Source organism: Erpetoichthys calabaricus, chromosome 12 (assembly GCF_900747795.2).
Source record: "Erpetoichthys calabaricus chromosome 12, fErpCal1.3, whole genome shotgun sequence".
Taxonomy (NCBI): domain Eukaryota; kingdom Metazoa; phylum Chordata; class Cladistia; order Polypteriformes; family Polypteridae; genus Erpetoichthys; species Erpetoichthys calabaricus.
The window spans coordinates 16,278,845-16,294,064 of record NC_041405.2 but is presented as its reverse complement, the minus strand read 5'-3'; the positions used below and the strand labels follow the sequence as shown (position 1 = coordinate 16,294,064).

The window sequence follows — 15,220 nt, the reverse complement described above, 5'->3', positions numbered from 1 at the left end:
GACTGTTCTTTATTTAATGTAGAAAACAGTAAATTACAAAAAAAAAATGACTCCAGCTAGGTTTTCACAGACTGGGTCACATTTTTAACATTATTTAGCAATTAATTAATTAATATTGTTGATAATAATTATACTGTCATTACCATGTCTGCTTTGGGAGAGACTTGGGGTACGAAGAACTGTCTGACTGTGCTTTGATTTTTGTGAGCTCTGTCATTGCGGGAATGCTGCTCTCCGGAGGCATGTTGTCGCAAGTCTGACAGACCACCATGAGCCACAGAGAACGCTCTCCGACAAATTGTGCAGTTGGCTTGATAACAATTTCCGCTAACACTCTGCAGCCAAGTATTTGTTTCCTCCCACTCTCTGCTGTATTTTTGCAGCCGCTTGCGTTTAAGCTCTGAAACTTTAAGACGCGGGGGGTTACCTGGAGAAGCATCTGCCATTTTTTAAATATTACTCTCTGCCAACACTTTGCAGACTCTACTTAAAAGACCCGCCCTCCTCACTGGACAGTTAAAAAGACCAATCAAACTAACGATGACATCAAGTATTATCCAATCAAAAGTAGGAAAGGAGGCATCTTCATAAAATGCGTGTGGGATGATTTGCATGAGACGCTGTTTTAAAAAAAATGATTAAAAAAAATACGGGACAAAACCCGTCCCGTATTGATTCAAAACGGGACGATTCCGTATTTTAAAGGACGGGAGGCACAGAGTAAGCTGGCAAGTCCACAATGGAGAAAAGTCTTAGAGATGCACTAAGCCCGTCCTATCGCTCGCCTCTCTAAACGTGCACTCTTGCTTCAGCCACTTACGAGAGACACCCGCCCCGAAAAAAGCGCAGTTCACCGACGCCTGCGCAGTTTTGTTAACGATGACGACATGAGTAGCGACGGAAGCGAAAATCAGGATCGATTTATGGAGAGAGAACGACAAGGTAACAGCTATCAGAAGAAGCTTATTTATTTATTTATTTTTTTAAATACGTATGTGGTAACAGGCATCGTTGAATTTTCATTTGCATATTTTAAATACATAAATGCATGTGTTGAACACAGAGTCGTTGTATATAGCGACATGAGAAGATAAATCTTACTGCCGAGAAAGGGCTGCTTGCCCCGCACCGGGCACCAGTAGTGGAGAAAGGAAGAGCCGAGAAGAACAGACTGGTCTCTTGGGGCTCCGAGCAGATCGGCGGACCGAGGTAAGCTCTGTGAGTAAGCAACATCTTAAAAGAGCTGAGAGGACGGTTTTAACTTTAAATTCGGAACTCTTTCTATATTCTCTTTAACTGTGTGCACGATTGTGACTGTTGTACTTTAAAAAATTAAACGTAGATTACACATACTGCAATCAAGTGAAGAAATAATTGAACTGGAAGAGCTGTGCATTTTATATATACAGTCATATGAAACGTTTGGGAACCCTTCTCAGCCTGCATAATAATTGACTCTCAACAAAAAAGATAACAGTGGTATGTCTTTCATTTCCTAGGAACATCCGAGTACTGCAGTGTTTTCCGAACAAAGATTTTTAGTGAAGCAGTATTTAGTTGTTTGAAATTAAATCAAATGTGAAAAACTGGTTGTGCACATATGTGGGTCCCCTTGTCAGTATGATGATTTGAGTGCTTGTCACTGCTCAATGCTGATTACTTGCAACACCAAATTGGTTGGATGAAAGGCAGCATGGTGTAGTGCAATGGTCCTCAGTCACAGTCCTGTAGGGCCACAGTAACTGCAGGTTTTTGTTCTAATCTGGTTGCTTAATTAGAAAGCAATTCTTGCCAATAATTTAACTTCATGGCTTGTAAGTGCTTTAACTCTGCCATGTCAAGTCATTCTCATATCCTAGATTTTCTTCCCCTTTCTAAGGATATCATCCAAATGATTGTCCAAATGAAGGTGAAAATGGAGGAGTAATTCTCAGTCCTTAATTTTTTTCTCTTCACTTTCCTTCTAAGTATTTAATTAAACCCAATAGTGCCTGATAAATACAAACAGATATAAATGGTAACAAGCTACATGGAGAAATGCTGGTTTCTTTAGTCATTTGCATGTTATTGCTAATAAGGAGCAATTAAAAACCAAGAATACAGGTATTTAAGACTAAAATAAACAGTAAGGGTTCAAAATCTTAACGAGTGAGAAAACCAAAGTGATGCAGAAGTGTTACTTGAGCAATAATTGGGTTGGAGCAAAAACCTGCAGCCACTGCGGCCCTCCAGAACTGTGATTGAGGACCCCTGGTGTAGTGGTTATGGCTTTGAAATTTAGGCTCCAAATCCAGCGGTTGTGGGTTCAAACCTTGCTGCTGACCCTGTGTGTCCGTGACCAAGTCACTTGACCTGCCTGTGGCCCAACTGGGGAACAAAAAAGACTTGGAACTAATTGTTTCTTAAATGTTGTCAGTCAATAAAGGAGTCAGCCTAATAATAGGGAAAAGCACAGAAAAAGATGAAATGAATAACAATGGATGCAAACTAGTATCAAACATTAGCCCTGAATTAGAATAAGGAACAATGGCATAGAAATATAAATTCCTACATGGAAATAATGGGGAAAATGCTGTAATATTTATTATGTCCAGCAAAATTAAAAAAAAATATTCTACCATATTTTTTTAAGACATCATAATTTTAATGTAGTATTTCTGGCACTTAGTATGATAATCATGAAAATCCTCCGCTGCCACAACTATTTAATTTTTGACCCCTTTTCAGCCCCGGCTCGCAAGTTCAGTCCTATGGATGTCTTACTGGACTGTTGTCTTGATTAATCAAGCAATTGTCTCACAACTTCTTTGTTTTGGTGTCGATCAAGAAATGATAAAACTGAGCGTGTTCATTTTTTATTGATATTTGGAAATAATTGAACTTTTTTTTTAACCATGTTTTTTAAAATTTCCATCATCACCAGTCTTTACTTTGTTTTTTTCATATATGCCACTTTTTAACCTATTGTGTCAAAAGGTGGCAAAAATACCTTCATCAATGCTGTGTTATTGTTTGAATGATCCTAGAATACAATACATTATAGATCCCACTCGCACATTGATATGCTCAAGCACAAGGCCAAATCTGAGTTGCCAGGTCAACTGTCCCGCACATCTGGGGCAGAAGGAGGAAAACCCACACAGACAGTTAAGGGATATCCTTTATGCCATAGTGACGGCATGGTGGTGAAGTGGTAGTGTTTCTGCCTTACAACAATAGATAGATAGATATAATCCTAAGGGGAAATTCACGTACTCCAGCAGCAGCATACTGATACAAAAACAATATTAAATTAAAGAGTAATAAAAATGCAGGTAAAAACAGACAATAACTTTGAATAATGTTAACGTTTACCCCCCCGGCGGGCGGAATTGAAGAGTCACATAGTATGGTGGAGGAACGATCTCCTCAGTCTGTCAGTGGAGCAGGATGGTGACAGCAGTCTGTTGCTGAAGCTGCTCCTCTGTCTGGAGATGATCTTGTTTAGTGGATACAGTGGATTCTCCATGATTGACAGGAGTCTGCTCAGTGCCAATCGCTCTGCCACAGATGTCAAACTGCCCAGCTCCATGCCTACAATAGACCCTGCCTTCCTCACCAGTTTGTCCAGGTGTGAGGCGTCCTTCTTCTTTATGCTGCCTCCCGAGCACACCACCGCGTAGAAGAGGGTGCTCACCACAACCGTCTGATAGAACATCTGCAGCATCTTATTGCAGATGTTGCAGGACACCTGTCTTCTAAGGAAGTATAGCCGGCTCTGTCCTCTCTTGCACAGAGCATCAGTATTGGCAGTCCAGTTAACTTTATCATCCAGGTGCACTCCCAGGTATTTATAGGTCTGCACCCTCTGCACACAGTTAATGTTTAATTAAAACAATGGTTAATGTTCCGGGTTGTCACTGTGCAGAGTTTGCATGGTCTCCCTGTATCTGCGTGGGTTTCCTCCAGGATCTCCAGTTTACTCCCACAGTCCAAAGACATGCAGGTTAGATAGATGGATTAGTGATGCTGAATCAACCATAGTGTATGTGTGACTTTGTCATGCCTGCCTTGTACCTTGTGCTAGCTGGGATAGGCTCCAGCTTCCCCATGATAAAACTGGTTTGGAGAATTAATGAATGAATGATATGAGCCATTGTACCTTCTCTACTATTGAGAAATGATTTTAAATATTGTTAATAGTTAAAAAAATAACTTCCGCAGTAATGAAAAAATTGCAGAAATGGCAGTCTGTTGTGTTAAGGATATGAGTACGTGATTATTTACATAACACTTGATTCACACCTTAATAACCAAAGCTCAAATTTAAAGGAGTTATTGTCTCTTTTTTTCCCACCCCAGTGTAGGAACGCTGATTGAGCCTGACTTATATATATAATATAAAAAAGAAAACAGGAAGACATTTTGAGCCTTCAAGCACCTTACATCATTGATTTTTCTGGAGATGGAGGAGATTATTCTTAGCAGAATTTATGTCCAGTCCGAGTAAAATAAACTGCAAAATGGACAATTTCTTGCCAGTAGAAGGTGACCTGGAACAAGAACAATCTGTAAATTCAATGCAAAAAGTCAACAGTCTAGCGTCACTCTGTATCAAAGCGGAACCTGTCTCTGAGGGATCTGAACACGTAAAAGAAGAGCTTCATCTGAAGTGTGCGCAAATTAAAGAAGAGCTCTGTGAGGTTGAACTGTCGTCTGATAAACTTTGGAATCCAGGTGAGCGTTTCCCTTCTCCTGCACCTGTTAAGAGTGAGCAGTCAGAAGACCTATTTCCAACGTGTCAGATAGTTCACAAAGAGGAAGAGAGTGTTTTCCCCGAGGGAACAACAACTTTTCAACTGACTGATAATAATTTTCAAACTGTTGTTTGGTGCACTGAATGCGGGAAGGGCTTCAATTGGGTAAGTAGCTTGAGAGACCACCAGAGAATTCACACTGGGGAGAAGCCGTATGACTGTAGTGAATGTGGGAAGAAGTTCAGTACATCCAGTAGCTTAAAAATCCATCGTAGACTCCACACTGGGGAGAGGCCTTACAGCTGCACTGAATGTGGTAAGAGCTTCATCGCATCCAACTACTTAAAATCGCACCAGAGAATACACACTGGAGAAAAACCCTACAACTGTGTCGAATGTGGGAAGAACTTCAGTGCCTCCTCTCAACTAAAATCACACCAGATGACTCACACAGGGGTGAAGCCTTACGTTTGTACCGAATGTGGAAAAAGCTTCTCTCGGTTAAACATACTTAAGAAACACCAGATCAGTCATGCCGGAGACCATTTATACACATGCGGTGAGTGTGGGAAAAGGTGTATTACATCAAAAGAATTAGAATCACACCGGAGGATTCACACAGGAGAGAAGCCATACATCTGTGAAGAATGTGGGAAAAGCTTTCACTTCATATTGAACTTAAAGCAGCACCAGAAAATTCACAGCAGCGAGAAGCCATACAGCTGTGCCGACTGCGACAAGAGATTTTTGTTCCCTCGAGAATTAAGAACACACCAGAGAATTCACACCGGAGAGAGACCATATAGCTGCGTGGAATGCGGGAAGACCTTTAGACTGTACATTTGCTTGAAAAGACACCAGCAGATTCACACCGGGGTGAAGCCGTTCAGCTGTGCCGACTGTGGGAAAAACTTCAAACATTTATTTAGCCTGAAAGGCCACCAGAGAATTCACACAGGGGAGAAGCCTTACAGCTGTGGTGAATGTGGGCAAAATTTCAGTCTGCTAGGAAATCTTCGGTCACACGAGAGAGTTCACACCGGAGAGCGGCCGTACATTTGTCCCGAGTGTGGAAAAAACTTCAAACATTTATTTAGCCTGAAAGGCCACCAGATGATTCATGCCAGAAATAAACAGTGCACTAGTGGAAAGACAAATCAGCAGGAAAAAACTATATAGTGTACCATGTGGGGGAAAAAAAAAGCATGGAGTTGTAGTTGGATATATTTCACAGGTTTGGTGACTACATCATTACACATTTTTTTTTGTGATTTCTCACCAATCTGATAGGGGGGCATTGTAGGGATTATGAAGAATTTTCTGTGCTACCCATGAGTTCCCACCAATCTAGTTGTTGGGTTTATAAAGAATTATTTGTGAAACCCATCTAAAATGGGTTAAAACCTAAGTAATCAATATAGACATCCGTGTATTCAGCGGTAACATTTGCAGTGCATGTACTAATGAAATGCAATTCATTTCAACAGATGGCACATCACAAACATTAGCACTGCTTTTACAAATATCACACCAAAGACTATATAAGAGAGAGAAAGCAAACAGATAACATAGACGGACAGACACCGACATGTGCACACACACTTCTCCTATTATTAAGTTGGATGAATGGTACAAACCTCATGGACTGCCTGACTTATCTTACCATGTGCATGTACTTAGTTTACTCACTGACATTTTCTAATCAGTAACCGAGATTTAAATACTGCTGAAATCAATCCTAAAAAGAAGTCAAACACTTAATTAGTTATGCCTGCAAGCATACAAGAATTAAGAATCCAGAGCTCAGAGAAGAATGAAACCATAGAAACATTCTAAACTGGGAGCTCAATGATAAAGTGTGTCTAGATAGATAGATAGATAGATAGAGTGCTGAGTGGGACTGTGTTAAATAAACGTGTGTTTTTATAAAGATGTGGTCTCAGTCTGGTGGTGCCCGGGCATATCTCACACTGTATCTCACTGTTCATGTCCTTCATTTAAGTGAGTTTTATGTAACTGTTGCACATGCACCTGGTTCAACTGTCCATACCAATCACTGACATACAGTAGATAGATAGATAGATAGATAGATAGCAAAAGCAATATGAGATTAGGGTTTTGAAATGTCAGTTCAGATAAGGAAGTATTCTAATGGGTCCCTTTTATCCAGTTATATCATAATCAAAGGTGACAGCCTTTGAGGACACATCCCTAGTATTCAGTGTTTTAGCCCTAGCAACAGGAAACCAAAATGAGCGGTGAACATGAGTTTATAAAATGGCAGATTAAACCATCCAAAAATATTTTTAGAATAAAAATGCAAAGAAATAGAGAAACATTGATACTAGAAATATATTTGGCGACCCAAAAACACTTAAAACCAAATGTAACAATACTCACATTGATACAGGAACTCTTTTAAAATTAGTTAAAAGGAACAAATAACAAAAACGGGGAACTGGCAAAGCAAATATACATATCCCAAAAATATAACAAAACCCCCAAAATTATACAGTAACCCCATAACTTGTATTAAAGGGCAAAATAATCTTTTATATGTCAAAGATTTGTTTTGCACAAAATAGAAAATACAAAGAAAACCTCAAAAGAGCAACGAGTGGCACAAAGGAGTTGTCAAAAAGGCAATCCTAAGCAAACAAGTCCTATAACATAATCCAAAAACAGAATCTGTAAACGAGTACAATAAACCAAGAAATCTAGAAAATCCAATACAGAAATTTGAATAGTCATAGACACGCCTATAAACAAATGATCTCCTGTTCCTGAGCCTTCTCCGCTCACTTGTATAGCCAGTGGGAGGGCTCAAGAGCAGTGACATCAGGGTGGCCCTGCCTCCTATAGCTCCACCCTCAAAAGACAAGGAGCAGAAGAACATTTAAAGAGACAGAATATTATTATACACATAATAGAAAATACTCAAAAAAATGCAAAATAATAACTTTAAAACAACTAACATAATAATTGAATATATCATACAGTAACTCCCTATCAAACATCTTTAATATGTGGTTTGTGTTTTCAATCGTTTTTTAACCCAAGAATTGTGTTTTTATGGTTAGTTTTTAATTTTGGCTTACTCTTATAAAGTTTAATATTTCATTTATTTTATTTAGAAATCAACCTAGACCTTAGCATATTGGGTTTTAAAATTTGAAGTGCACAATCTATTGGAATGCATGCTGTAATAAGATGCATTGTATTTTCATTCCATCAGATGATGCATCACAAATGTTAGCACTGCTTTTACGAATTCCATATCAAAAGGCATATAACAGAGACATAGTAAGGGGATGGGCACACAAATACACATCCACACACATCAACACTTGAACGTTTGTAAAAGTTCCGTAACTCAAGCATTTTAAGAATAACAGTGAATTCACAAGGGAATGATGCCATTGTATAACAAAGTTATGGTCCAGGATGTGGCTGGATGACAACTGGTGGGCTTGAGACAGCCAGCAGTTAAGACAGATTAACTCTGGGCACATGTAGTGGTGGCATGGCATGTCATTCCACAAACACACATTCAATGTCTCTTCTTCCCTATGCCAGATTGTGTGAAAGTGATTATTTCCACCCATGGCAGATACACCAAATAATGATTACTGTACTGTGCATTGAGTCTGTGTGTCCGAGCTGTACTTATAATATTGTATGCCATATATCATAAGTAGTCTGGCATATAAATATCATTTTGATAGCTCTTTTATTTCTTATTGTTGCAATTTTGATAGCCAACAAAGCATAAATATTTATATTTCTATTATCCTCCTCTCTATTATTAAATGGTATTATTCTGTTTCTTTATCATGAAGGTGCCTCCTTCACCATAATACAAGTCTAACAGCCAGAAACTCCACAAACATGAGAAAGATAAGGAAAATGAAGCTGGAGTCTTGCAGAATTATGAATTACTGGCACTGTAGTTGTGCCATGCACTTCTGATGAAAGTATGAATTCTTAAATTGTTTTAGTGAGCCTGGAGCACACAGATAGGGTTACCACTTTTAATACAAAAAAATAAGGGACGCATACTGCAGCGGGGGCCACATCCCTTGGGGGCCAAGACCTCAGTGATCACAGGCCCAATGGCATGCCAGTGGTGGTAAATCGCAACTTAAAATATGTTTTCAGGAAAGTATGAACACTTGGACATTAAAATAAACTGTCTTTTATTGAAATGCAGTCAGTCTTTCTCTTTTACAACTCAACAGACTTCTCTAATGATAATCGTAGCTGAACACATAGGCATAGCTGACAATAATTAACATAGGCCGAAATAGGTCAAACAAAGTGTGACAGTAACCACAAAAACAGGCTTTGGATGACCTTGTGATATGTGAACCACATTTTAATAACTGTTTAAATTTACAGATTCACAACTTATTAACTCTGAGTTAAATATTTTATATTCAGAAATACAATTGGAAAAATATAGAAAGTGCACAAAACTGCAAAGGAACCTTTCTTGAACACCAGTAGACCAGAACTATAAGTGTGCAGTACTGGAGCATGTCAGGTCTACTTTCTTTTGTAAGTGTACTTCTTGTCACTCCGTGCAGCACTGAGTAGCTGTTTGTCTTTTAAACAGCTAGAGTAAAACTCTGAACAGGACTGTTTAAAGTTGAGGGTGATCAAGAGCTCACTCCTAATGAGCTCCACAGAGCACCTGTTCCTGCTGTCACTCCATTTATTGGTCATTATGGAAAAGATTCTTTCCACATAGCCAGTTGATGCTGGGATGCTCAAGATGTGGCTGATTATGTACAGCATGTTAGGCAGGTCAGCTATTTGAAAGAGAGCCACCCTCCTCTGCATCATCTTTGAGCCTCTTCAGAATGGTATTTGCTGTGGTGCATTCATCATAGAGGTCATCCATGTTCACATTTTGGATAAGGTTGAGCTTAGTGATCCTCTCAGTGTCACTGTAGGAAAGCATGCCATGTTGCAGAGAGAGAGGTTGCAGGAAGAACAGCCAGTTGTCCACAGAAAAGTCAAACCATTTCTCAATGTATGAGATTGCTGTGTTGAAAAATGCCGTAAAATCTGCCCTTGCCCTGTCTGCTTCATGTGGGAGAATATTTTGCAGCTTTACTTTTGTTAAGTAGCCATAAAATTGGTCATCTCTTCTCTGTGTGAGTTTTTGCTTGAAGGTAGACATAATGGAATATATCTCAACACAGGTGGTTGAATCACTATCCAGCTTCTTGACCACTTCCTCAAATAGGGAGAGGATGTTATTGGAGAACAGGAGATAAACTTCCACATCATCCGGATCTTCCTCAGTTGAGGCTTCACTGAGCTTTAACAAAGATCTGTTCTGTCTGGGACACTCTTCTCCGAGGCTGATGAAATAAGACCTGAGAGCAGTCCAGGTTTGCAAAAGACGGGAGATGGCTGGATTGAGAGACAGCCACCTTGTTGAAACATGTCGTAGAATCTCATGGAACTCCACATCACAAAACTGGCAAAAGTCTTTAAGGGATTCCCTTCGTTTGGCAGATGTGGAAAAGCAGCCATAGACCTTCAGCACAACATTTTCCACATCTACAGTAAGCTGGTCGAGAGCATGCTTCACCGTGTTGTGCACAATATGGGCATGGCAGTTCCCTTGCAGCAGATCTTTTTGCTTTTTCTTTAGGTTAGTGAAGACAGAGTTGTGGATTCCATAATTAACATTAGTATTGTCTGCACTATATGCAGTAACTTGACTTAATGATAAGCCAAATTTATCAAGGGATTGTTCTAGAAAACCTATAATACCAGCAGCAGACTCATCTGCATTTTCTCCAAAATCAAGCATTTTGTTACAGATCCCCGTTTCTGGCCTGAAGTATTGAACTGCAAGGGGAAACATCTTCCTGTTCCCTTTATTTGATGCATCTATCTGTATGGAGAATGGGAGGGGTTTGTCTGACTTTAAGACATCTACAACATCAGCCACTGCTTTTGGAGCAAGGACGTCTTTGGCCATTGCTTCAGCCTTTGTTCTCCCGACAGACATTTTCTTTATGATTTTGGAGTCATGCAGAATCTTTTGGTTGAGCTTGTGTCCACAGTCAGCACTAATATAGCTGATGTTGTGTTTAATAGTGTGGTATACCTGCGTCAACTCAGCTGCTGTAACCTAGAGGAGAGGAGAAAATACTAATGGACCTAATTTTAAAGGGTGGTATTGATAACAGATTTTGGCTAAAATATTTGTCATTATTTGCAGTAACACCTATCCAAACATGGAAACAGCACATACATAAACGAGCTACAAACATTAGCTAGTAAAGTTTTTATATAGCCTATTTCTAATTTTAAAATATGGAAAGTTGCAATTTACTAGTTTATTTTCTTTACATGGGCATTATGTTGTTTATTAATGTATTAAATGTAATGTTTCATGTAATAAATTAATGCTTATGTGTCTGACTTAACCTTAATAAACAAATCATAATATTACATTGGAATGTGATCCACTTACATTGTATGTACAGAATTTTTACAAATTACAATTTGTGACCCAGTGTGTGAAAACCAGGCCAAATCTAATTCTGAGATAAAGTTTGATTTTAGCCATTCATTTCACTGTGATTTCATTTGTTGACATGGTTTTACTCAGTTAATATTAAATACATATATTTTTATTATTTTCACAGACTGTTCTTTATTTCATGTAGAAAACAGTAAATTACAAAAAAAATGACTCCAGCTAGGTTTTCACAGACTGGGTCACATTTTTAACATTATTTAGCAATTAATTAATATTGTTGATAATAATTATACTGTCATTACCATGTCTGCTTCGGGAGAGACTTGGGGTACGAAGAACTGTCTGACTGTGCTTTGATTTTTGTGAGCTCTGTCATTGCGGGAATGCTGCTCTCCGGAGGCATGTTGTCGCAAGTCTGACAGACCACCATGAGCCACAGAGAACGCTCTCCGACAAATTGTGCAGTTGGCTTGATAACAATTTCCGCTAACACTCTGCAGCCAAGTATTTGTTTCCTCCCACTCTCTGCTGTATTTTTGCAGCCGCTTGCATTTAAGCTCTGAAACTTTAAGACGCGGGGGGTTACCTGGAGAAGCATCTGCCATTTTTAAAATATTACTCTCTGCCAACACTTTGCAGACTCTACTTAAAAGACCCGCCCTCCTCACTGGACAGTTAAAAAGACCAATCAAACTAAAGATGACATCAAGTATTACCCAATCAAAAGTAGGAAAGGAGGCCCATCCATCCATCCATTGTCTCCCGCTTATCCGAGGTCGGGTCGCGGGGGCAGCAGCTTGAGCAGAGATGCCCAGACTTCCCTCTCCCCGGCCACTTCTTCTAGCTCTTCCGGGAGAATCCCAAGGCGTTCCCAGGCCAGTCGAGACACATAGTCCCTCCAACGTGTCCTGGGTCTTCCCCGGGGCCTCCTCCCGGTTAGACGTGCCCGGAACACCTCACCAGGGAGGCGTCCAGGAGGCATCCTAATCAGATGCCCGAGCCACCTCATCTGACTCCTCTCGATGCGGAGGAGCAGCGGCTCTACTCTGAGCCCCTCCCGGATGATTGAGCTTCTCACCCTATCTTTAAGGGAGAGCCCAGACACCCTGCAGAGGAAACTCATTTCGGCCGCTTGTATTCACGATCTCGTTCTTTCGGTCACTACCCATAGCTCATGACCATAGGTGAGGGTAGGAACATAGATCGACTGGTAAATTGAGAGCTTCGCCTTGCGGCTCAGCTCCTTTTTCACCACGACAGACCGATGCAGAGCCCGCATTACTGCGGATGCCGCACCGATCCGCCTGTCGATCTCACACTCCATTCTTCCCTCACTCGTGAACAAGACCCCGAGATACTTGAACTCCTCCACTTTGGGCAGGATCTCGCTACCAACCCTGAGAGGGCACTCCACCCTTTTCTGGCTGAGGACCATGGTCTCGGATTTGGAGGTGCTGATTCTCATCCCAGCCGCTTCACACTCGGCTGCGAACCGATCCAGAGAGAGCTGAAGATCACGGCCTGATGAAGCAAACAGGACAACATCATCTGCAAAAAGCAGTGACCCAATCCTGAGCCCACCAAACCGGACCCCCTCAACGCCCTGGCTGCGCCTAGAAATTCTGTCCATAAAAGTTATGAACAGAATCGGTGACAAAGGGCAGCCCTGGCGGAGTCCAACTCTCACTGGAAACGGGTTTGACTTACTGCCGGCAATGCGGACCAGGCTCTGGCACCGATCATACAGGGACCAAACAGCCCTTATCAGGGGGGCCGGTACCCCATACTCTCGGAGTACTCCCCACAGGATTCCCCGAGGGACATGGTCGAATGCCTTTTCCAAGTCCACAAAACACATGTAGACTGGTTGGGCAAACTCCCATGCACCCTCCAGGACCCTGCTAAGGGTATAGAGCTGGTCCACTGTTCCGCGACCAGGACGAAAACCACACTGTTCCTCCTGAATCCGAGGCTCGACTATCCGACGGACCCTCCTCTCCAGGACCACTGAATAGACTTTTCCAGGGAGGCTGAGGAGTGTGATCCCTCTGTAGTTGGAACACACCTTCCGATCCCCCTTCTTAAAGAGGGGGACTACCACCCCGGTCTGCCAATCCAGAGGCACTGTCCCTGATGTCCATGCGATGTTGCAGAGGCGTGTCAACCAAGACAGTCCTACAACATCCAGAGCCTTGAGGAACTCCGGGCGTATCTCATCCACCCCCGGGGCCCTGCCATCAAGGAGTTTTTTGACCACCTCGGTGACCTCAGTCCCAGAGATGGGGGAGCCCACCTCTGAGTCCCCAGGCTCTGCTTCCTCATTGGAAGGCATGTTAATGGGATTGAGGAGGTCTTCGAAGTTCTCCCCCCACCGACCCACAACATCCCGAGTCGAGGTCAGCAGCGCACCATCCCCACCATATACAGTGTTGACACTGCACTGCTTCCCCTTCCTGAGACGCCGGATGGTGGACCAGAATCTCTTCGAAGCCGTCCGAAAGTCGTTCTCCATGGCCTCCCCAAACTCCTCCCATGCCCGAGTTTTTGCCTCAGCAACCACCAAAGCCGCATTCCGCTTGGCCTGCCGGTACCTATCAGCTGCCTCCAGAGTCCCACAGGACAAAAGGGACCGGTAGGACTCCTCCTTCAGCTTGACGGCATCCTTCATCGCCGGTGTCCACCAACGGGTTCGGGGATTGCCGCCACGACAGGCACCGACCACCTTATGGCCACAGCTCCGGTCAGCTGCCTCAACAATAGAGGCACGGAACATGGCCCATTCGGACTCAATGTCCCTCACCTCCCTCGGGATGTGGTCGAAGTTCTGCCGGAGGTGGGAGTTGAAGCTACTTCTGACAGGGGGCTCTGCCAGACGTTCCCAGCAGACCCTCACAACACGTTTGGGCCTACCACGCCTGACCGGCATCCTCCCCCACCATCGAAGCCAACTCACCACCAGGTGGTGATCAGTTGACAGCTCCGCCCCTCTCTTCACCCGAGTGTCCAAGACATGTGGCCGCAAGTCCGACGACACGACCACAAAGTCAATCATCGAACTGAGGCTTAGGGTGTCCTGGTGCCAAGTGCACATATGAACACCCCTATGCTTGAACATGGTGTTCGTTATGGACAATCCTTGACAAGCACAGAAGTCCAATAACAAAACACCGCTCGGGTTCAGATCGGGGGGGCCATTCCTCCCAATCACGCCCTTCCAGGTCTCACTGTCATTGCCCACGTAAGCATTGAAGTCTCCCAGCAGAACGAGGGAGTCCCCAGAAGGTATGCCCTCTAGCACCCCATCCAGGGACTCCGAAAAGGGTGGGTACTCCGAACTGCTGTTCGGTGCATACGCACAAACTACAGTTAGGACCCGTCCCCCCACCCGAAGGCGAAGGGAGGCTACCCTCTCGTCCACCGGGGTAAACCCCAATGTACAGGCTCCAAGTCGGGGGGCAATAAGTATACCCACACCCGCTCGGCGCCTCTCACCGGGGGCTCCAGAGTGGTAGAGAGTCCAGCCCCTCTCAAGGAGATTGGTTCCAGAGTCCAAGCTGTGCGTCGAGGTGAGTCCGACTATATCTAGCCAGAACCTCTCAACTTCGCGCACTAGCTCAGGAAAGGAGGCATCTTCATAAAATGCGTGTGGGATGATTTGCATGAGACGCTGCTTTAAAAAAAATGATAAAAAAAATACGGGACAAAACCCATCCCGTATTGATTCAAAACGAGACGATTCCTTATTTTAAAGGACGGTTGGCACAAAGTAAGCTGGCAAGTCCACAATGGAGAAAAGTCTTAGAGATGCACTAAGCCCGTCCTTTCGCTCGCCTCTCTAAACGTGCACTCTGTTGCTTCAGCCACTAACGAGAGACACCCGCCCCGAAAAAAGCGCAGTTCACCGACGCCTGTGCAGTTTTGTTAACGATGACGACAGTAGTAGCGACTAGTGATGGGCGGAGTGAAGCCTCATGAAGCA

The 15,220-nt window shown here is 42.8% G+C and overlaps 1 protein-coding gene across 1 annotated transcript; it reads left to right on the top strand.

The window, feature by feature from the left end:
* Positions 1–834: 834 nt before the first annotated feature.
* On the top strand, positions 835–11,210 carry LOC114662996 (zinc finger protein 501-like). The gene is made up of 2 exons (XM_051934448.1): positions 835–1,209; positions 4,342–11,210. Exon 2 carries the CDS (start codon positions 4,473–4,475, stop codon positions 5,913–5,915), a length of 1,443 nt encoding a protein of 480 aa, XP_051790408.1. The 5' UTR covers positions 835–1,209; positions 4,342–4,472; the 3' UTR covers positions 5,916–11,210.
* The last annotated feature ends 4,010 nt before the right edge of the window (positions 11,211–15,220 follow it).